Here is a 25498-nt window from a genome sequence, read left to right on the forward strand (position 1 = left end):
GTTTATAAATTTGTTACTAAACCGTGTGCATAAAGCTATATAAATATCGTACACAAAATATAACGCAAACAAAATCGAAAGTAAAGAAAATTGTTCCACAATTGCCCACTCGGTGAGGGTCACAGTGCATAAAAGTCAAATATTACGAAATTTGAAAATGCCTAATCGTGTACATTGTTTCCTATTGTGGTTTTCATCTACGACATTATTTTTTTCCTTTTTTGTATTTTGCATATTATTCATTCAGTGTGTCATGCACCTATATCGGTCGCATAATACGTTATATGTTAAATAAAATCACTGTTTGGGGTTGTCACAAAGTAAACCATTTCGCAAATGCTCAGAAGTGATTTCAGTACTTTGATTTTTGTAGTATTCTATTTTTCTGCCGAACCTCAGTTTTAAACCAAATCCAATGTAATTTATTAAATTATCTTTTGTAAAATTCAGATTTACCGAGTGAAATTACTTATTTCAGTAATTTTTATTGATTGCTTAAATTTCTTGGTATCATTTCAAGCATTTTGACATATTTTTCATAAAATTCGGTCCAGTAATAAGAAAGTTAGATTTTTGTGATAAAGTGCAAATTTATATAATTGTTATATAAATTTCATATAACGGGCCTGTATATTTTGTTATACATGCGTTCTAGAATGCAAGAAAATCGTGAAAGTTATATTTCAGTTTAACTATGCCTTTATGATAAACGAATTTTAAATCTTCTTTGGGGACTCGCATATAGATGTTAAAAGACGCACAAGGTCATTATGCCAGACAGATTTATTCTTGATGTGTAAAATTTTTAAGCTTGCGCAAGGTAATTTTTTCTTTTCTTGTTGTTTATTTAGTATTTTTTGTTATTTCAGAAGATCGTAATTCAATTAAATTTTTATTACAAATTCGTTTCATAGAAATTTTATTTTGCATTTATTTCGTTCTTTAATATTTCGTCTTTTGTAGATTTATGACTCTAGTGTTTCATTCATTACTTGAATATTGGTAATCTATTTTTTATCATTGATAGTTGTTGTTATGTATGGAAGGCTAACGCCTTGAGTGCACGTTATTTTATCATGCATAAGTTTTATTTATATTTACTAAAATAAGTTTTCATGTTCTTGTTTAATACTGTAAAAGTCATTTATAATTCAGTCTGCTGCAGATGTTCTTTTTTTTCAAGTAATTTTCATATCACATCATCATCATTTTTTGAACGAAATAATATGGATTCGATTCAAGGAAGGATTTCGTCGATATTTAGGTGGCATCAGGTCTGGCTTCATGTTTTATATCTTAAAATATGCTATAATCAACGTTGAATTTATTATACCAGTGTATACCAAGGGACATTATATTTTTTAGAAGCTTTGTTTATAGGAATCCGACAAAGGTCCGGCTATTCCAAAGGGACATACTTATACCCTTTTATCTGTGTACCATGGGTATTTGCCATATTTTATAGCTTCTACTTCGGAGGATTCATCCTGAATTTTGAATCACGCATATGTTCAACATAGCGACGCGAACCCACATCCGCAGTCTTCGATCTACACTCTGTAGACAGTACAGAATTGATCTTTCTGCTTTGGATGGGTCACATCTGGAGATTGTGACGTAGCGACCCTACATCCACAGTCTTGGATCTACACTCTGTAGACAGTACAGTATCGATCTCTCTGCTTTGGATGGGTAACATCACAATCATCATTGAATATTTGTTTTGAGTAAAGCCACCGGAAAAAAGTGCTATTCGACAGGACATTAGAAACGTGATACGGAACTTTTATGTATATTTTTCTTTTCATTCATTTCATACCATTCACTTTCACTATAAATATTCATTTTAATCATATTATTTTGTAATTAAATTTTAAATAGTTTGTACTGGGTTGTGCTTTGTTTTGTATGGTAGTTGTAATCAGCCTGTGTTCCATCGTAGCCCGAGTGATATAATGATGCGCATCTAACGACAAACAGTGATTCTATCGAGCGATAAAATCACTGACTTGGATATATTAATGCTGCCGTATCTGATATCAAGCTAAATTAAGGTAAATTGCGCCTGATTTGTTTCCGTACTTATTTTTTAGCGCGTCGCATTTTTAATTGATACGGCACGTCATGTATAATGGTTATAAAGAAATCAACAGTGATTTATCGCATAATGACACACACTTTCGTTCCTTGTTTGTTCAAAAGAGAAAAATGAGGGTCGTGTTAGAATTGCTAGTAATTTTCGACTGATATTGATATTCGGACACGGATCCACAAATATTCTTTTGAAAATTTAGCATTTTGATTAAATAAGACAGAAGTAGGATATAAATAGGACATTCAATAGCAAAAAATGAAAAGTAGTGCAAGTAATTACCTGAATATAAAATGATCAAAATGTTGCATGTCAACAGCTCTAAACGCGTTTACTTGAAATTATATTTCATTGCTTTTCCTTCAGTCTGCAATACATAATGCCAGTTTCTATTTACGAAACTATGCTATCCTATCAAGGACTAGAAGTGGAGAAGGAATATATGGTATGCAGTTACTATTATTTACATCAATACGTAATTTGATGTAATTACTTTATAACCTAGAAGCCATGCAAGTACATACTAATTCCCAATTTTATATAATAGTATTTGGCCTCCTATGGATAAATTTGAATCTTTATTAAATTCCAAAACGGAAAAAGAGCTTAACATTTTCGAAGGATTTGTATTTTGCTTATAGAAAGGGTATATTAACCATTTAATTTTTGTACAACCTTCTATTATCCTATTAATATGAGACCTTTCAATGAATACTATATTAAAAATATAGTTTTATGCTATGCCCGTTCTTATTTTCATAATTGTATATAGTGTTGTGGCTATAAACTTTGTAAATAATTGCAATTATATTATTTGTATTGTATTGTAATGTAATGTAATGTTGTACTGTTTTGCATTGCATTGTATTGTATTTTGTTTTGATTTGATCGAATCGATAAAAAACAGAAAAAACAACAGACACGACAAAATTGAGTCTGCTGGTTTTGTTTAATTGTTCTTAATTGATTTCTCTCTTCCCAGCATTAACTTATAAGTGGTAAATGTAGGTTCTGTTTACGAATAGATATAAGTAAGCCAATAACTTAATTAATGACTTAGACAAGTATGAAATATTAAATCTGTAATTTCAATACACCAACAATTATTTACAAAGGTGTCTTTAATTTTCTTTCTCATTAGCGATCGAGAGCGATTATGAGTGAAAGTAGATAATAAAAAAATGTTTGGAATATTTTAACATTAGCTGATTGAAGCAAAGATATCTTAATATTTCAAGATGGACATTTGTAGATCTTACATTGTTGCGTTTATGTAAAATAAATTAAAGCGAGGGTGGAAAGATCAAATTGGCGTGCAAAGAGTTAATTAGGCGTTTGTTCTGTAAATATAGCACTTTCAAATGATTGATAGGCAATGATTGATATCAGTTATCATTTTGGTGTCTGATAGGTTATGATTCATTTTGGCATTTCATTTCATTTGGGATATTGGCATTTTCTGATTTGTGATAATCATTATTCAAGATTAGATTTAAATATTTGTAATTCAGTCTTTGAAATTACGTTATTGGCAAAACCCAACAAGGTGCAGATTTGTTTAGCGAAAACATAGTCGTCAGTCACATATTTTGAATTGAAAACATGCAAATGCTTGAATAAAATGCCAATTTTCTAAGACATTACAGTGCAAATATTTTATTATCTATTATTCCCTTAGATTGTGTTTGTGCCCATATTAATGCTGATCAAAGGGAAGCATTACAAAGTATAATGTCTCAGTAACATAATTTTCATATATCTACTTCTGAAAGAGCTGAATTCTTGTTATGAATCATAAAATAAATATAATTAAATATAATTAATTAAAACATAATATATTCATAATTTTACTTTGAGGAAAGAAATTTAAAAAACGGTAAATTTGAGAAACCAATCTGTATCGGGAATTTCTTAGATAACAGCTATTTATAATCTAAAAGTGTCAGAATAAAAAGAAAATCAATGCCACCCATTTGTGCATATATTTGCAACTATACCGTTTGCATAATGATAAATTATGTTAATATCGTTTGCAAACACTTTAATCGAAAGGCAGAGAAGATTGTTCTACAATTGGACACTTTGCAAGGGTCGCACTGTATAACAGTCATATGTTACGAAATAAAAAAATGCCAAATCGATTACATTGTTTCTCATTGTGGTTTACATCTTATATATTTGTATTCTTTTGTTTAATGCATATTATACACTCAGTGTGTCACGCTCCCTTATTGGTCGCATAATATGAATTATGAGCATCATCATATTATAACTGCTTTATATATCATATGACACCATTTGGCTTCTCTCATTTCCACGCTGATATAACAGAACCATAATGTGAAAACCTAACAATTTTATATATTAAAAGAATTGCTGTCATTGTCTATATTTTGTCTCTTTTATATTTTGTGCATTTTATCTTATAATTAAAGATAACAGTTTATTGTATCTTAAGTGATAAAAGTATATCAAATGTAATATCATATATATGTAGGCTGAAACTTAATGAATGGAATATTTCCTGTTGTAAAATTTCTAAAACGCGAAGGTGTATTTATTTATATTTAATATTTTACCTTAATTGAAACAATATCATGTTATTTCATAAAAGGGGCATATGGCCAAAAACAGTGGTTTGAAATAGAATAGAATTGAATTAAAATGTGCAAACATCATACCCGTTAAAATGATAAAGTTCAATTGTATAATATAAAATAACTTTATGTAACTGTTTTTCCAATATAAGTTAACAATTACGCATAGTAAAAATGTTTATATTTGATCTTTCATTTATAATTGCCGACGAATTTTGGCAACTAATAAGCATCGTTATTTCACATGAGGCAAAAGATATGTTTGTAATAAATAATCATTACTACAACGGTACTTGAAACATTCATTTATATAGATGGATTATTCAATTTGTTTCAAATTATAAAATACTTCCTTTACACACCAATGAATGATTAATCTTTGTACCTGTAAAACTGCATAGTATCTCATGTTGCCTAAACTATTGAATTATTATCGGATACATTGGCATCATAATGCAGATAACTGATATAAATTTATGTTTTCATGTTTATATTTTCTATCATTTTATTATAACAATGGGCTTTTTATGAAAGACATTTAACCTAGGCTCTGTTCATTTTTCAAAGTACTTCGTAAAAAAATCTTTGTATAACTTTAGGTTGCATAGCATATCATATGAACCTAATCATCAACATTTCCATCAACATCAAATTAAATCTCAATTCGTGTATAGATACAACGCTTTTATGAACAAATTTAAATAAATGTCAGGCGCCGACATGTTTGTTTTAATCACAGTGGACCGAACAATTTCGACGTTAAGTTACGCATATTCCGTTGACACCTTCCTAGTTTTCATAAAAGCAGGCCATTAGTTAAATTCCACTAGCTTTTGTGAGATTTTCATTAAATTTATGATTTTCACTAAAAATATAAGATTCTCAGAGTGGTTTGACGTATATTTTCAAGCCAAATGCTCCATCTGGCCACGCATTACTAAAATACTATTTATAAATACACGTTACAGATTCAAGTTAAAATAATACACCTTATTATGTGAGCAAATATATAAAATAATATCTATTTATACAAATTCTATTGTTTTAGGGCGAAAGATCTGTTTAACACTCATGAAAGAATACAATGTAATATGAACTATGCAACTCGATTTTGTGCAAAACAGAATATGCTTTGAAGTTAATTTCGGAGATATCATTGATACAAGTACATTTGCCTTACATACTGTACAATTTAGATAAGCCAAATGCTTAAGGATGACATCATTAACCGCGCTAAGAAAACATTCAAGTTTAAATAGTACATTATCAGGATTTGAAATATCCTAAATAACAACAAGAAAAAGATTTTGATAAATGATGTTAGATACACAACTGTCGTACAATGTCATAGATTTTAAGATACTTCTCAATAGTTCGTTGTAAAAGAATTCCCGAAATTAGAATGTTTGCCTTTTTTTCATCCTTTAAAGACTGAGAAATTCCATTTTGATTAAAAAGTCCTTGTTTTTATATAAACGAAAGCCAAATAACAAAATTTAAAATGCCGCAAGCCTACATGTTTTTCTACAATTGGAAGTATATCAGAACTGGATGAAGCAGGATAACTATCAAAATAAAAATATGTACATAGTTATTTGACCATAATATTGACACAGTGAGTACAGTCAATTTCTAACACTTTTTACGATACGATCTTTATAACATATTGCGACATTTTGGTTATATCAGACAACCTTTTTTATCCATCGTTTTTTCTTTCTTTAATGTCATTTACAATGTAAGCTGATTTTATCATTAATGACAAAAAAAAGATTTCCTAAAATAATAGTTATTATTTCTTATCTTTAGGGATCGAAAATGTACTATTTGAACGAATCATCCTCTGAAATAAATCATAGAATGACCATAATTTAACATCATGTTTAAGAAGGAAGAAGACGATGGTCATGTCTCAGACAATTAATTAGTTTAAATGTATAAATCAAAACATAGGATATTAATCTTAAAGTCATGATTTAGAAATAAATAGTTGTATGCAGAGGCGGTTTGTTTTTAGTACGAAACATCTGGGTTGCATGAAATGACATTTTGCCTACAATTTATTAAAACAAAATGTAGTTGCCGATTGTTAAGTTACAAAAATCTTATTGTGCATGATAAAATCGTATGGAAGCGTCCTAGTGCCAAACCTGAAATGTTTTTATGTCATAATTAGTAGATAGTAAGTGCTAATTAGTAGAAAGTAAGTGCTAATTAGTAGAAAGTAAGTGCTAATTAGTAGATAGTAAGTGCTAATTAGTAGATGCTAAGTCATAATTAGTAGACAGTAAATACTAATTAGGAGATAGTAAGTGCTAATTAGTATATACTAAGTCATAATTAGTATATAGTAAGTACTAATTAGTAGATACTAAGTCATAATTAGTAGATAGTAAGTGCTTATTATTAGATAGTAAGTGCTAATTAGTAGATACTAAGTCATAATTAGTAGATAGTAAGTACTAATTAATAGATACTATGTCATAATTAGTATATAGTAAGTACTAATTAGCAGATAATAAGTCATAATTAGTAGATAGTAAGTACTAATTAGAACATAATAAGTCATAATTAGTAGATAGTAAGTACTAATTAATAGATACTATGTCATAATTAGTATATAGTAAGTACTAATTAGTAGATAATAAGTCATAATTAGTAGATAGTAAGTACTAATTAGAACATAATAAGTCATAATTAGTAGATAGTAAGTACTAATTAGTACATACTAAGTTATAATATTGTAATCGCTGCTTGCATTCTGTTAACATGGCTGATGCAAGCAGCGATTACAATATTATAACTTAGTATGTACTAATTAGTACTTACTATCTACTAATTATGACTTATTATGTTCTAATTAGTACTTACTATCTACTAATTATGACTTATTATCTACTAATTAGTACTTACTATATACTAATTATGACATAGTATCTATTAATTAGTACTTACTATCTACTAATTATGACTTATTATGTTCTAATTAGTACTTACTATCTACTAATTATGACTTATTATCTACTAATTAGTACTTACTATATACTAATTATGACATAGTATCTATTAATTAGTACTTACTATCTACTAATTATGACTTAGTATCTACTAATTAGCACTTACTATCTAATAATTAGCACTTACTATCTACTAATTATGACTTAGTATCTACTAATTAGTACTTACTATATACTAATTATGACTTAGTATATACTAATTAGCACTTACTATCTCCTAATTAGTATTTACTGTCTACTAATTATGACTTAGCATCTACTAATTAGCACTTACTATCTACTAATTAGCACTTACTTTCTACTAATTAGCACTTACTTTCTACTAATTAGCACTTACTATCTACTAATTATGACATAAAAACATTTCAGGTTTGGCACTAGGACGCTTCCATAAAATCGTACTTGTTATAGGAGATTGTTTAAATCATGCCAACATATAGGAAAATTACATAAAAATGAATTTTCAAAACATTTCTGATAGTCAATGAGTACGTTTGATACTATCGTCTAAACATGTCTATAAATGACCTTGTAAACTTTTGTTGGAAGAACATTCCGAATCTTTTTCAATGAATCTGTTTCACGTTTTATTTTTTATTCTCCTGATAAAAGTAATTAAGATCGTTTCGGCCAAATTTAACTGGGATTTAGAAAAAACTCCATTCAACTTAAATAAAGGTAGGGCAGATAAATGTTTTCCAACCAACGATATTTAGTGTTTGCGGCAATGATTGATCTATCCTGGTATTTACAAACACTCTCACCTTTATTTACCTTTATTAAGAACAAATTTTCTTTGTTCAGTTCGTGAGACAAATCAGGTACTGACCCAGATCATTCACCAGCTATTTCAGCGTTTTCTTACATTTTATGACAGGAATCATAGAACAACATGTGGTAAAAATGATATTAAGTCTGAGAAATTTCCAACATTGTCTTTCAAGGAAAACATTTTATACTTTCTTTCTAGTCATTTCTTTCTGGCCAATTCAACTATAATTGTTGTCGTTTCTTTTCCCCTCAAGTCAAAAATAACCATCGGAACTTACGGAGGAGGATTCATAAAAGTACATAAAACAGAGAAAAACTGAATCCTAAAAGGAGACACTAATTAGCAAATTCAGAGTTTTGCATGCTCGGTTTGATTGAACCTGTTCATGGACAGCTACATTCTACGACCCCTAGCACTGGTTTAAGCTGAAAAGCAGAATTTAATATTTCACTATGAAAATGATAAAATTTTGAATCTTGAAACATCAGCAGATGTGTTCATATGGCAGTTATCACGGAACCGTTAATGTGACACTTTCATGCAATTCCAGGAAGAGCAGCATATGGTCCCTAAGTAAAGAAATATATGTGACCTTAACGAGAAAACTATGGATGAAACTAGACAAAATGGAATTAGAGGTTAAGAAACCTGCATATAGCGGATGAAGGCAACATACCCTAAGAGTGATATATAAGTTATGCAAAAGCTGTTTTCATTCCAACTTTTTGTATTATATCGTTTTCCATTCTTACATTATCAATCCCTTAGACATACGTGTGTATTTGAGCGTTATCAATATTGATTATTTTGTTGCACTTGACTTCTTTATACTGATCTATGTTCTTGCCGTTTCAATGTGAAAAAATATTGAACATTCCTACGATATGTAAGTTCTTTACGTAAGTAAAAATTTAGAAATAATACAAAAAAATAGTTTATGATTCATATTCAATGACGGAACTGTTATAGACAATCTACTCTACTATTTTGTATTTAAATCTGTAAATCTATTTCATGTTCTCTTTCCGCCAATTTCATGTGATAGAGAAAAAACAGTTCAGCTTCTATTCATAGAACTATGCTAACTACCCTAGCTTTACCACATGTCTCTTAAGTGGTGTAGGAATGTATGTTATGCAGGAATGATTATGTACTGTAATAACACCATTATAAAATTTTGATATAATTACTTTATGACCTATTTATTTGAAGCAATAAAGATGCCTTCCATGTATATATATAATTACATTAAGTATGAAATTGTTTCTAACTGTATGCATTTTTCTCAAGGACGCACAGTTGAAGAAACAACATATTATAAGAAATAATCGACTGCATTTCTGTACAGTACTTATTGTATTTTTCCATCAAAGATTATCTTTAGACTAATTTCAAGATTTTACTTTAAATTACGAAGAAAAAGTATTCAATTATATACTTCATTTTATTGAATTGAATTTATAGAATATTTTCATTTTATATATTTTTTTTGCTTTTACACCATGAATTGATAAAAAATAATAAATAACTTTAATAAGCATGCCCTCTGCTAAGCTGTAGTGTGATTGAGAGATTGATATGTAGCTATTATAACTTCTCTGTTGAATGAATATCCAAAATTGAAGATTTTGATATATTTTAGAAAGAGGGTGTATTTCAGACATCTCAAATAATTTAGAATATGACTTGAAACACACAATTGCGTAGAAATGGTAATTGCATTAAATATGCCAAACAGTATGCATTATTAGACATCTGACTAAAGTTCCCGTAAACACAGCACTATTCCCTCAGGTTTGTAATAATATTTTCAATATCAGAAATTAAAAAAAATAACTAGACAAATTTATTTCTTGGCAATTATGTTGCTTTCTGTTAGAATCACTCAGTACAATTATAATATTAAAATTGAACGCCGCCTTATCTTGTTAATCCTGTTTATCATATTTTTAGTCAAAATTGCTACAGTTTTCTATTTATTACATGTCCTAAATAAGAACTTTTTCAAATTCAAACATAAGCACTTTCCCATTGATGCGCTCATAGTGTAACGCTTACATTCAGCACGCTTTATGTGTATAACGTGAAAAAATCAATACCATTTTTACGGAGTCGCAAAAGCATCATGGTTATGTGATAAGAAATTATTTTTAGTAAAATATGTTAAATACCCTAAGCCTTAGCGAAACCTGATGTTACCATCATGTGCATTCCAAGATCAGTCAGCAAGTTCCTTAATCATGCAGAACCTTGTGTGAGATTTTCCATTAAAGTGATGAATATTGTGTCCAATTGAAATCTGAACAAGTCTATTTAAGACATGTAAGGAAACAAAACTGAAAAACATACCTCAAATCATCTATGAAATATGCTAACATTGTTAAATTTTGGTTGACTCGGAGCATGCTGTAATTCTGCGTAAAGTACATTTTCCTTCTCTTTTTGTTTTTTGAATTCCAGGTATGCTGGTTTTGTGAATTAAAGATTCAGAAGATACAGGGTTGATAGATTGAATAAAACAGATTTCTTAGAATGCCTTTCTCTCATGCTGATTTATCTGCATAAAATGAGATACCATGTGAAATATTCATTGTGCTGATTTCCTGGCAATTATCTGAACGTGAAAGCACGCACGTGTTCTGAAGCATCATTGAAATGATGTTGCAATGTAGTGTAAATTACTTTATATCATCTCTTACATCTGTAATTAATATCACAATCAACACTTCGGGTAGCATTTTATTTGCATTTTGTGTAAGAATTATTATGTGCTGGAATAGACTAATATTTAAAATGTTTGTCCTACCTGGACGAGTGTTTGTATTTATTTATAGTGGTATTGGATACGTCATACACTTGTAATCTAGAAATTGTTTATAAGACGAAATTAATGAAAGAAATCCCAAACCTCGTGTTCACAAAGGAATGTTAAGGACCAAATGATCCTAATTTTAATTTCATTGCCTTTTAAAACTAAAAATTGGTCATATTTTGCTAGAATGCTAAATACAATGTCAAAATACTAATTTGCGAAGAAACAACCTTAGTTCGGAATAAAATTGACTGTTTTAACGCATGTAACATGCTATGAATATAAATAAAGCAGTTCATGGTAAGTGATGTTAGCTGCAAGTCATTGAAAATACCGATTAAGATTTAATGATGAAATATAAAATTTTGATTATCACGTTTACAATAAAAAATAATCTGAGAGCATAGGTGAATGTACTCAAACAGTACACATACAAAAATGCAAATTTTATTTATACAATTAATAAAGATATGAACATTCAACCATAAATAACACATCTTAAATAGCATATATGTTACTCTGAGTTTAGTTTATAAAATGGGACAGTCTATTTGCATTATACACATTTTCCATTATCAATTCTTCTTCTTCTTCTTCTTCTTCCAATACTGTACATAACCCACTCTGGAGCATTGACGTACAGGGTGTATGTACAAAGTGTTGTGCGGCAAATAAGTGCAGATTTAAAACAAGAACATGTTAAAAATTAAATCAACTCCGGCATATAAGGGCCCAATTACTAGTCCTCCCTTGAAGGCCTCAATGCTGACTGCTGTGGCTAGTTGCTCTGGAAGCTGGTCCACAGGCGGATGTTCGAGGGTACAAAGGAGAACTTCATGGTGTCGGTTCTGCAGAATGGAATCTGTGTCCGTAGCCATGGCCATCAAGTGTCGGGGTGGACGAACTGTGCAACTGGGATGGCTATGAGGTTGGTTGTCTGTGATCTTGTAGACCATCACTAGCTTGGCGTGCATTGGAACGGCGATGCTGTAGTGTTGGCCAGCCTATGTCCGTCATTATTGCAGTGGTGCTGCTGGTAGTCTTGTAGTCACCTTTCACTAATCGGGCAGCTGGTTGATGTTTGTGGCTGTGTGTGGGTCCCAGACTGCGTATTCCAGGATAAGTCTGACAAGGGTCTTGTAGGCCTGGGCCTTGATGTCTTGTGGGCAGCTTGTGATGTTTCTTCTGAGGAATGATAGAGAGTTGTTGGCCTTTTTGATGGTAGATTCTGTATGTATGTTCCATGAAAGATTATTTGCGATGTTGACAACAATGTTCTTTCCACTTTTGACAGATTGAAGAGTTGATTGGTGGACCTTGTAAGCATAAATGATGAGGCTTCTTTTCTTGGTGATGTGTATGACTTCACATTTGCTGGGATTGAAAGACATCATCCACTTGCGTTCCCATTCCTGGAGTCTATCTAGGTCTTCTTGGAGGGCTAATGCGTCAGCTTCTGATTTGATTTTCCTGGTCAATTATTGGTCAACCACCACTGTAAAGCCACACATTTGAAATATATTATCAATTCAGCTCATTACAAAATACTATATCACTATAACTTTAAAAAAAAAGGCCAAAAGAAGCATGAAATAGTGCATACATATGACTTATGAGTTTTTATTTCTGGAAATATTAACAGCCAACAAAATGGTGCAGTTTTAAACCAAGCAGAATCATATCTTATAGTTAAGTATGAAACATAGCATAAAAAGAAGATTTTTTATGACTTAAAATGATTTCAATATATGTAGCTACTTATTAAACCTACCGTTAATGATAATAAAAAGCAGTACCCGATGTGCTACAATTTTCTATATCAATATAATTATGGCTATAAATCAGATCAGTTCTGACATTACGAATTTGTATGTTGACAGGTTCGTGCTTAGGTTTGTATTAAAATGTTAATTTGGTAATTTATAAGGCATTAGCAAAAATGTATTCATAGTAAAGTTTTGTTTTAGTAACTTTTCCTAGATCTTTTATTTAAATTAAATAAACATTCCACCAAGGTTTGTCTAAAGTATTTTAGAGCAAACTAAAATCAAAATTTTCATTTGAATTTAAACAGCTTTTGTATTGTCAAATTCTAAAACAACAATATTTGACTATTGCTAATTTATATTTTGCTAATCATCTCTTCAAATGATGTTCTGATACGGGAACGGATCCTCTAATAGTTCTTTGTAAATTCAGCATTTTTGGTTTTTGACATACAACAAACTTAAGACAGAAATAGGAAAAGTTGTGCTAATTATTACCTTAACATCAAACTATGGAAATGTTTAAGTTCAACAGCTATATACGTGTTCATTTGAAATTTTATTTTATTGGTTTTTTTTCTTCAGCGTTAAGTTCTTGTCTGCAATACATAATTTCAGTTTCTATTTACGGAACTATGCTATCTATCATGCCAGATTTACCACGTGTTTCATAAGTGGTGCAGGAATTTATGGTATGCAGTTATTATAACGTACATCATTACGTATTTTGATATAATTACTTTATGACCAACATGACAAAATTTAATATTCTGTTTACAAATACCTGCTTTTGTTTAATTGCTGTTAATTGATTTATCCTTTCCTAGCATTATCTAATTAGTGATAAATGTAGCCTCTATTAACAAATACATGTAGCTATATTAGAAATTAAATCAATACCTTTTTTCATGACTTAGATATGAAATATTTCTGAAAATCCAGTACACATTAATTTATTTACAAAGATAACTTTAAGTTTCTTTCCAATTAGCCACCGAGAGCGGACGATGGTGGCTAATTGGAACGGAAATAAAAAAAAATTGTTTGGCAGTATATTGACATAAGCTGACGGAAGCAAACATATATTGATAATTCAAGATGGACATTTGTAGATGTTAAATCGATGCGTTTATATAAAACAAATTATGCGAGGGTGGAAAGATCAAATTTGCGTGCAAAGAGTTGATTAAGCGTTCGTTCTGTAAATATATGGTGTTCAAATGATTTATAGGCAACAGTTATAATTTTGGTGTCTGACGGGTTATAATTCATTTTGTGAGAGCTTGGCATTTACTGATCTGTGATAATCATAATTCAAGATTAGATTTAAATATTTGTGATTAAAACTTTGAAAGTACGTTATTGGCAAAACCCAACAAGGTGCAGATTTGTTTAGCGAAAACATAGTCGTCAGACACATATTTTGAATTGAAAACATGCAAAATGCTTGAATAAAACGCCCATTTTCTAAGACGCAATAGTGCAAACATAGCCTATTATTCCATTAGATTGTGTTTGTACCCATATTAATGCTGATCAAAGGGAAGCATTACAAAGTATAATGTCTCAGTAACATAATTATCATATGTCTACTTCTGGAACAGCTGAATTCTTGTTATGAATCATAAAATAAATATAATTAATTCAAAACATAATATATTTATAATTTTACTGAGACGAGAGAAATTCGAAAAACTGTAATAGAAACCAAACTGTAACTGATATTGGAAATAGGGAATTTCTTAGATACCAACTATTTATAATCTTAAAGTGTCAGAAAAAAGAGAAATCAATACCACCCATATGTGCATATATTTGCTACTATACCGTTTACATAATGATATGTAAATATCATTTACAAAAAAACACCTTAATCGAAAGGTAGAGAAAATTGTTCTACAATTGGACGCTTGGAAAGGGTTGCATTGTATAAAAGCCATATGTTACAAAACAACAAAAAATGCCAAAGCGTGCACATTGTTTCCCATTGTGGTTTACATCCTATATATTTTGTATTCTTTTGTTTAATGCATATTATACAATTATTGTTTCAAGCTTCCTTATTGGTCGCATAATACGAATTATGAGCATCATCATGTTTAACTGCTTTATATATCATATGACACCATTTGGTTTCTGTTATTTCTACGCTGTTATAACAGAATCATGAAATGAAACCTTGCAATTTTATATACAAGAATGGTTGTCATTTTCTATATTTTATCTCTTTTGTATTAAGTAGTCTGCTAAAAATCATCATGTTTTGTCTATTTTGTCTTATAATTAAAGAAAACAGAGTAAGTTTATTATACCTTAAGTGATAAAAGTATAACAAAATTAATGTAATATCATTTATATGTAGGCTGAAATGTTAAAGAAAAGTGCATATGTACTTGAGCAAAGGAATAAAGTATTTTTATATGGTTTTTCGATTTTGTACTGTAACCAAAGATTTCACCATTCTAATTTCATTTTCAAATAATATCAGCAGTTTACAAAGACGAATTATATTTGTTTTACATTAATTTAACTTATTCAAGAAGTAATGTCTTTATAATTTTTGAGCAGGTAATGTAATCAAATAGATCTTTCAATGATTTATTAACATGTAGTTTACCAGACAAATGAATATAAAATGGCAACGTTATTTTTCAACCTCGTACTGAAATAGTAATAGTGAACCGCTTTTCATTAGACAACCAGATGACCGTGAACACCTTTAAATCCATATTTTAAACAAGTGAAATGTCTTAATTTAAACACGTGTATGTTCATATTTTAAAAACCCGTTACTTCATATTCTAATCACTTATAGTTTCATTTATTGAATACCAGCAACTTAATGAATGGAATATCTCCTGTTGTAAAATTTTTAAAACGCGAACATGTATTTATCTATGTTTATTATTTAACCTTTTATTGAAACAATATCATGTTATTTCATAAAAGGGGCATATGGCCAAAACAGTGGTTTGAAATAGAATAGAATTTAATTAAAATGTGCAAACATCATACCCGTTAAAATGATAAAGTTCAATTGTATAATATAAAATAACTTTATGTAACTGGTTTTCCAACATTATAATAGTTAACAATTAGGCATAGTAAAAATGTTTATATTTGATCTTTCATATATAATTGCCGACGGAATTTTGGCAACATATCACCCGAGATTGATAAGCATCGTTATATCAGATGAGGCAAAATATATGTTTGTAATAAATAATCAGTATTACAACGGTACTTGAAACAATTATTAATACAGATGGATTATTCAATTTGTGTCATAATATGAAATACTTCCTGTACACACCAGGTAATAAGCGGTAATGAATGATTAATCTTTGTACTTGTAAAACTGCCTAGTATCTCATGTTGCCTAAACTATTGAATTATTATCGGATACATTGGCATCATAATGCAGATAACTGATATAACTTCATGTTTTCATGTTTATATTTTCTATCATTTTATTAAAACCATGGGTTATTTATGAAAGACATTATCCCTAGGCTCTGTTCATTTTTCAAAGTACTTCGTAAAAAGATCTTTGTATAACTTTATGTTGCATATCATATCATATAAACCTAATCATCAAAAATTCCATCAACATCAAATTAAATCTCAATTCGTGTATAGATGCAACGCTTTTATGATATTTAAATTAATGTCAGGCGCCGACAGTTTTTCTTATCAGAGTGGGTCGAACAATTTCGACGTTAACTGGCACATATTCCGTTGACATCTTCATAGTTTTCATTTAAGCAGACGATTAGTTAAATTTCACTAGCGTTTGTGAGATTTTCACTAAAAACATATATTGATAGCCAATTCTCAGAGTGATTTGACGTAGATTTTTTAGACAACTCCCAGAGGAGCCCCTCCATCTAGATACTCACATGACTAAACTACAACTGATAAATCGCCGTTACAGATTCAAGTATGTGAGCAAATATATAAAATAATATCTATTTATACAGAAACTATTTATAAAGCCGAAAGATTTTTATAATCATTAACACTCACGAAAGAATAAAACGTAATATAAACTATGCATCTCGGTTTTGTGCAAAAATGATACTTTGAAGTTGATTTCGGAAACAATTATTGTACAATTTAGTTTAGCCAAAAGCTTCAGGATGTCATCATTAACAGCGCTAAGAAATATCCTGATTAACAACAAGAAAAAGATCTTAATATTGATGTTAGATACACAACTGTCGTACAATGTCATAGATTTTAAGATACATCTCAATAGTTCGTTGTAAAAGAAAATTCCCGAAATAAAAATGAAGGCCTTTATTTCTTCCTTTAAAATACTGAAAAATTCCATTATGATTAAAGGGACTCCACTTAGGTTTTTTGAAATAATGGGACTGAAATTTTTTTCCCAGATAATGTACCGTTTGATATAGGTTTAGACTACTTATCTTTTTGCAAAACTTAAGATCATTCGCGCAATTTGTTTTTCCAGAATAATTATTCAAATTTAAAAAAGAATGACCAAAAATGAAAAGCGTTCAAACGCTGTTCACTCAAATCGAGCTTAGAAAAGCATTTAAATACGATTTTCAATTTATTTCAAAATATATTTCTTAACTATCTTTGCATATATTTCTGTTTAAAGTGCCCAAGGTCATCCATCAAAGAAATCCAAATGTTTAAACCTCAGTGGAGTCCGATTAAAAAATATCGTTTTTATTTGTTTGGGTCGTCAGACCAAACAAATAATGGTAGCGAAATTTCAGAGTCTAATGCTGTTAATTGCAAATGCCGAAAGTAGTCCACTTTTTTGAAGCGGTTACTTCCCTTTATATGTACACTAACGCCGAAAAATTCAGGGGAGATCACTGCGTAAAGTTGGTCAAAGACAGGCACATTAATTTTCAAGCAAAATAATTCCCGAATGGTCGAAGATTTCTAATATTGTTTAATTGTATTTTCTGATCGAAAATAAGTAAATACAAAGCGGACATTCAATTTCTGACACAGAAGTTACGACAAACCTAACAACAAGTAGTTCTCAAAACAGCTTAAAACTAGCGATTTAAAAGAAAGAAATATTTTTATTTTGTTACAAGTATCCAACAAATTACAACGCATTCAAAGTTTAAAAATAGCGTTGGCTTATAGAATTGTCAACAAATGCACAATCACAATTTACGCGGATGAATATGATTTTATCAATGAAAATACTATTTATAGCGATGTCGATTACCGAATACTACATAAACCGAGTAGTGGAATATATAGATTCTACATGTCGGACTGTTTGGGCGAGAAGATTTTCGCTAAATTATTTACTTCAATTCTAAACAACAGGTTTATCCTGAACAAAATACCTCGAAATTAATAAGGATTACAAACCCGAAATGCAATGGAAGTTCTAAATTTAGAATGACTTGATGCTATTCAGACATTGATTGTATAACTTCTCCGTGGTGCAGGGGTAACGCGCTCGCTTAGTGTGCGAGAGGTCTGGAGTTCAAATCCCAGTCTAGGAAACTTTTTTTTTTTTTTAAATTCTTTTTTAAGTGTCTTTGTTAAGGAAGTAGCCATGATATGCAAGGATAAAGTGTAGCTGTCGTAAAAATGAACATAAATGATATTTTGATGCAACTCTAGTTATGCAGAATTCCGTATGTATCAAACTATAGTGCCTTGCAAAATGAATTATAATACATAAAAATAAACTTATACAGGAAAATACATACAGATATACAGTACGATTTAGATTGCAAATATCAGAAAATACCACAGAACTTGCAGCCCTTTGATTCTTTATAAATATACATCCTTATAGTAAGCTCCAGGATTATTTACATCTGTGTTAAAAACAGTTAAAGTCGTTACAAGCCCTAATTTAGAATAATATGGTTTTCTTCAGGCCGTTCAAATATAAATTCACCGTGGCTGAAGGGTTTTCGCGTCGCTTAGGAAGCGAGAGGTCTGGAGTTCAAATCCCAGTAAAGCAACTCATTTTTTTCAAATTGTTTAAGTAAAATAAACATTGAATTGAATATCAGTGTTGCAATTAGTCTTATAGCCAATGTACTACAATTAAAACGCTGGAAAGCATTGGTGGCACTATACATATAATCTCAGAACCTGTACCATTCTTACATTCTGAGACCCAAACAAATTCAGCGCCTTCTGTGCTTTGATTATATAAACGAAACCCAAAGAACAAAATTTAAAATGCCTTAATCCTACATGTTTTTGTACAAATGGAAGTATATCAGAACTGAATGAAGCAGGATAACTTTCAAAATAAATATTTACATAATTATTTGATCATAATAATGACATCTGATTAAGTAGAGATTTAAATTGTTTTATCTTACAGGATATATTTTCATTTGACTTACACTAGAAAATGGAAGCGTGGGAATTAAAATGACTCACATAAATGGTAACGGGAACTTCATTTTTTCCATTTATATCAAAATGTCTAAGGTACTACCACGGACTTTAGTGATACTACACAATTTTTGTTGTTGTTGATTATTCTCATATTTTCACATAAATACCTTATGGAAGTAATGATTATTGATATCAACTTGGACATTCTTGTACTTGTTTTGTACATAAGTAATTCAGCCGAATGTGACAAAAAACGGGCTTTCATACAGAACTGCAGTCAATCATCAGTGGGTTTCTTCCCTCGATGTAACCTTAGAAATTGTAGCAAACTTTTCCACCTGTACCAGACAAGGCGCTTGACTGATTAAATGCTAAAATTTTGCCTTTACACCTGTCTTCCGAAATGCATTTTAAAACGTCTAATTCATCTTTTAACACCGATCCGCTCCAATGAAATGAGTTAAATCCGTTCAGTTTTGGGATGGTAAGATGCTGCAACTAGTTAGGAAAAAAATGGGTGTTACCTGTTAAATTTTCAACCAAAATTACCGTTATCATCACCATCTCTTAAGTACACATGCATGTACTTTGTTACTGCGCCATTATTAGCGTCAACTTAACGTGACGTCCCTTTTACTATGTTATTGTGTTGACGTCATTATATCAATTGACATCCGATTATTACTAATCAACCAACGTTATATTGAATATACAGCGCACTCTTTATTATTCTAACACTATCGGAATTTTTTCTATATAAACAAAGAAGGCCCGTAGCGTGCATTATTCTACAACAATGCACTCGCCGTTCTTATTATCTCCCTGTGTATTTTCACATTGCTATGTTGTTTGAAAAAAATCTGATAAATAAAAACTTTTATTGTCGAATTTTGTTGTGAAAACTATGTAGAATGTAAGAAAATGGTCTAACTAAGAAAATGATTCGAACACCAATACCTGTAATTCAGTCGTTAACGCTGTACAGACGTTTAAAGTGTTGTTTGCGTGACGTCACAATGTAGCCCCAAACAGCACGTGCAAAACAATAAAATCAAGTACGCTATTTTAATGTCCAAAACGAGTTAAGTTTTACATTTATTCCACTTTTAATTATTTGTATTTCGCTTGAAAAATTATAGAGTGAAATAAAATAAACAAACAAAGTTTTATCAACATTTTCTTCTGAAAATGTTTCTACACGACAGTTTTTAAAACCCAATGGAGCAGCCTTTTAAAGAACGTTTCTATTGGAAACTCTGAGGCGAAAACAAATTTTACCACCAAACATAACGTCCAACTATATTTTTTCTTGACGTGTTAGAATGGAAATAGATATTACTTCTTCGTGCATTATTGTATAATAATGCAAGTTTTTCGTTCAAATGCTTTGTTATTAATCACTCAGGCCTATCGACCTTCGTGATTATATTACAACGCATTTGAACTCAAACCGTGCATTATTCTACAACAGTGCACTCAGAATTGATATCTATTTCCTCAATATTTAGTGTTTACACCATCATTTACCCCTTGATATCCCATATATAGATATCACAAGCCAGATAAAGCAAAATAAAAAGGCCGACAAAAGCTAAGTGAAAATCTAGTGTAAGTTGATATGATATCTTTATTTCATTTAGATAAAGTCGGAAAATGAATCATTCTTAACCATTCATTAGTAATTGTTAACGTTGAAAATACGGTCATAGTAATTTAGTCATTGATTTTAATATGTAGTTTAAAATTTAATGTAATCGTATTTAGACTTTTTTATATTCACTGAATGTTTAATTTGTGACCTGTGATTTCTTTTTCTTTTTTTCTGTAATGTTTTCGTTTTCATTGTTCCGTGATCTTCCCCTATTCAAAATTTTAAAAGATTCTAAGATTAAAATAATATTACAACATAGCAACCAGGTGGCACTGTTCAAGTCAAATGTTTTGTCAAGTCTGTCTCTTCTTCTTATCTTATGGAAGCATATGTCGCATATGTACAGAGGTTTATGTTATTCCATCCATTCACAGCCCGCCTAAACTAGCTTATGGTAAAGTTGACTCGTAACACAAAATAAACCGAACTTCATAAGCATTAGGTCTACTAAGAACTACACCATTCTAAGAGATTTTGAAAGCACGGACGTAGAAACCTACACAATGAAAACAATATGAAAATATGTTTTTCTTCTAATTTTAAACGATTATTGAACTTAAGTTCAAATACGTTCTTGTATCTGTTTTATAATCTCGACTTTTGAAATATGTTTTAAGGAACGTTATTCATGACATATTTGGTTTAACACTGATCGATATTAAAGGTCCATTATCCCTAAATTATCCCTAAAAAAGAATAGTTATTTACTTTTTTAGAAAGAAAGGACAAGCGTGTATTTAAAATAAAATAATGGTTAAAGAACATGTAACCATATTATGACGGTAAATTTGAAATCATTAGCACTTAAACAAAATAATATTTTGACCTCATACAAAATACTGTTACTACTCCCCCCCCCCCCCCAAAAAAAAAACAACAAAAAATAAAACAACAAAAAAAAAAACCAAAAAACAAAAAAAAACAACAACAAATAACAAAAACAAAAAAACAAACAAAAACAAAAAAACCAACAGATGAAAAAGATGGCTCAGGTAATTAGTATCATAATGGAAACTGCTAGAATACATAAAAAATAAACACTTTTGGAAAATAAAAAGTATTTTTAAAGACTAATGGGCTTTAAGATAATAATAATAATAATAAAAATAATAATGATAATAATGATTATAATAAAATATTATTATAATTATTAATAATAATCATGGGTATAACTAACATGTACATATCTAGCCTATAACTTGCATTATTGACTAAGTAAGGAGAGACGTTTTTCATTGTGCCTGAATTTGACCTTTCATTTCGAAATCATGTCGGTTGAATTTAAAGCTCTGAGTCATTGTTTAATCTTGTATATCACATGGTAGTATTAGAAGTATCTGATAACACTTTTTATAAATATAAACCCAATGTCACCGAGAGTACATTATTGTATTTGCTTGGACATTTAAATCTTGGGAGAAATTTTATGCTGTCGTTATAAAACAGTTTTTATTTTATTCCGGTTAAAATTTGGGCAAACATTTTTCACCATGTTTGCAATCAGGATTGCTTTCTTACTGTATTTAATTGTGCATTTAAGTACGTGCCTTAAGAGAACAGACGAAACTGTTGATTATTTCAAATTGATTCAGCACGCGCAAAGAACTAGTGAGGCGTCGAGGAAATATTCTCTAGAGGAGAACGCGCTACCAATTGAACATTTACAAGTGACGAACAGTTACGAAAAAGTGTTAGCACGTGCGGAAGAGATTCAGGCGTCCGGTTTTGATGACGTAAGCCCTTATGATGTTAGCAGTGTATGTTTAAACCATACAAAATTATTAATTGATGCATTGATACGACGGGAGCCTTGGGCATGGAGAAGTAAGTATTTTATGACTGCTTTAATATAGTTTTCTTTGCATGTAAAAGAAAAATATAAAAAAAATATAGAAAAGAAACGGTCGCTAGTTAACTGTGTCAAAATCTCTATTTACATTTACACTCATTTTGGATAGTTGTATTACTAAAAATAAAAGATCTAGTTCTTCAACTCTACAAATTTGTAATGTCAGTAGGGTTTTGCGTGATTGAGAACGATCAGTATAAAAGTCGGTTATAAAAGAAGTTCGAATTATCAGGAGTGAATTGCTGAGTGTAACAAAAGATAACACGATAAGTCTGTGGTACACTCGCTGACCTGTCTTCGTATGGGTTTTGAATTACATAGATCAGATAACGATTTAAACCCTGTTTAAAGTTAACCGACTAAAAAAATGGTTGAAAAGGGATCTATGATTTATGTTTTACATATTTGCTCAGCATACTTCAGATATATATCTAACATTATTTATATATAGCAACGCCATGAACGATATCAAAGTAAACATTACAAAGTAAACATTAGAGTTGAAAATGTAGTGACACTGTTTATCACTGAAAGGGGAGGTAATGTTCACAGGAGAAGCGTTATTTTCAGTTTATTTTAATAATTTTGTCTCCCTTTTAGGCACTTTGTCTACTATAAACGAGCCCCGTGGATAACAAAAGACATTCGAAAGTACTTTTTGTGTAATTTAAAGTCAATAATTGTGATTAATTTACTTTGGTTTGATCTAGTTTCCCTTAACACGGATAATACAGCATATAAGCATATTTGATGTAAAATATCAAGGGTATCAATAATTGTTGCTTTTCATTTCAGTCGTTTTACTAAACAAGCAAAATTTATAAATATTAAGCCCGAAACCACCAATATTTTATTCCTAGAATAGATAAATAGGTATTCTAAAATAACTCGCGCATTCACAGTCTACATTTCATTGTTCACGACGCTGGGCATGCATTGCAACTTGCAATGATGATAGAAATTATAAATTGTTTATATCACGACGGATTTGTGTGCACTTTTATTTGTATAACATAAAACAATGTGGCTGTTTTAGCGACATATGACAAAAGTTGTGTTGGTGCGCCATAAAACCAAGCGCCATAAATCCAGAAACTGATGATTTGTTTGAGACTAGTTTCATCAGAAGAATACAAACATGGATTCCTACGATTAAAAGAAAAAAATCTTAAAGAGTTATAAAAATGCATTGAATAAACCCCGGTTAAAAACGTTTTCTTTACAATTGCATGTTCAAATGTACATACTTGTACTTATGACGATATTAATGTTTGTAGTGATTGATGCCATGGGGAAGCCCCCTAGTGGTATAATGGACTTCCATATTCATTGGATCGGTGAATGGGGTGAATGCATTGACGTGCAGGCAGTCGAGTACCAGAACCCTGTTAATAAAACGGGGCCAAATCACCCTTTTACCGGCAAATTTTGTTTGGCGTCTATACCCTTGGGAAATCAGGTAAATTGTCCACACAAAGACTGTTAGGGTCATGCGCTGACTTTCCATTTTTACTGGTAGAGGAACACTTAAGGTGCATTTTCGCAAAACACATTATTATTTCCGCCAATCGGCACCTGAGAACCAAACACCGATATTCATTAAACTTGCTGGATAGCTTCCTCGCAAATAATGATAATGATAATAAAAATAAATAATAATAATAATAATAATAATTATGATAATAATAATAATAATAATAATAATAATAATAATAGCAGTAGTAGTAGAAGTAATTATAATGAGATAATAATACTTATTATGTTGGAATATAAGTGAGATTGTATTGACATTTTCTTCAAACAAAGACCTTATCTTGCAATAACTACATATACAGACAACTTATTGCTTTATTTTTGCACAGGGAGCACTTGGACAGGCCGCAGCTTTGGCCATTGGGATGTGTTTCCCGGATACGTGTAGTTCTTCTGATGCAACGGCTTTGGCAAAAACACGTATGCACGTTAAATTATTTTGTATAAAACATGAATTGATTGACATATTGTTTAAAGAATCACTTAAACGGTTTCTTTTGCGGGCGGTTTCGTATGCCATAACAACGTCGATATCACGTAAAGCCAATTATCCCAAAAGACACCATATGCATTAAACATTGATTTACGCATTCATAAAATACGATTAATCTTTTTTTCGCAATTTAGATTTTTTTGACACTACCTGTTTTTATCGATTTTCAGTGGTGAGCTTGATAGATGTAAATGCAACGTCACGTGTACAGGTCACGTGTCAAGAAAAGTCTCTGGAGTATAGTGGAAAAGCTATCGCAATCATGTAAGAAGTGAATCTTAATATCATTTAAATTTTGGTGTGAAAAAAATGACGAAATGTAAAACTCTGTTTTTAATGTATAAATGACATCAGACTATTTTGACGTTGTGCTGATTCTTCCTTGTATAAATTTGCCTGTCGTTGTTTCTATGACAGATATATAAGTATATTGAATACAACTGCTGTGTATAAATAATAAAATAGACACATTCTAGCATTTGCTATGATTTTTTCACATTTTCATTTATTAATTTAAAAATGTTGAATTCACACATCTGTAGCTAGCCGAAAA

At 30.4% G+C, this 25498-nt stretch overlaps 1 protein-coding gene across 1 annotated transcript; it reads left to right on the plus strand.

Moving 5' to 3' along the window:
• Positions 1–22419: 22419 nt before the first annotated feature.
• LOC132753208 (uncharacterized) lies at positions 22420–25229 on the plus strand. The gene is made up of 4 exons (XM_060743652.1): positions 22420–22894; positions 24197–24378; positions 24782–24872; positions 25116–25229. The coding sequence occupies exons 1-4, from the start codon at positions 22561–22563 to the stop codon at positions 25211–25213; spliced, it is 705 nt and encodes a 234-aa protein (XP_060599635.1). The 5' UTR covers positions 22420–22560; the 3' UTR covers positions 25214–25229.
• Positions 25230–25498: the final 269 nt, after the last annotated feature.

The sequence above is a fragment of the Ruditapes philippinarum genome, unplaced genomic scaffold, assembly GCF_026571515.1.
Source record: "Ruditapes philippinarum isolate M1 unplaced genomic scaffold, ASM2657151v2 ctg3668_1_1_1_1, whole genome shotgun sequence".
NCBI classification, from domain to species: Eukaryota; Metazoa; Mollusca; class Bivalvia; order Venerida; family Veneridae; genus Ruditapes; species Ruditapes philippinarum.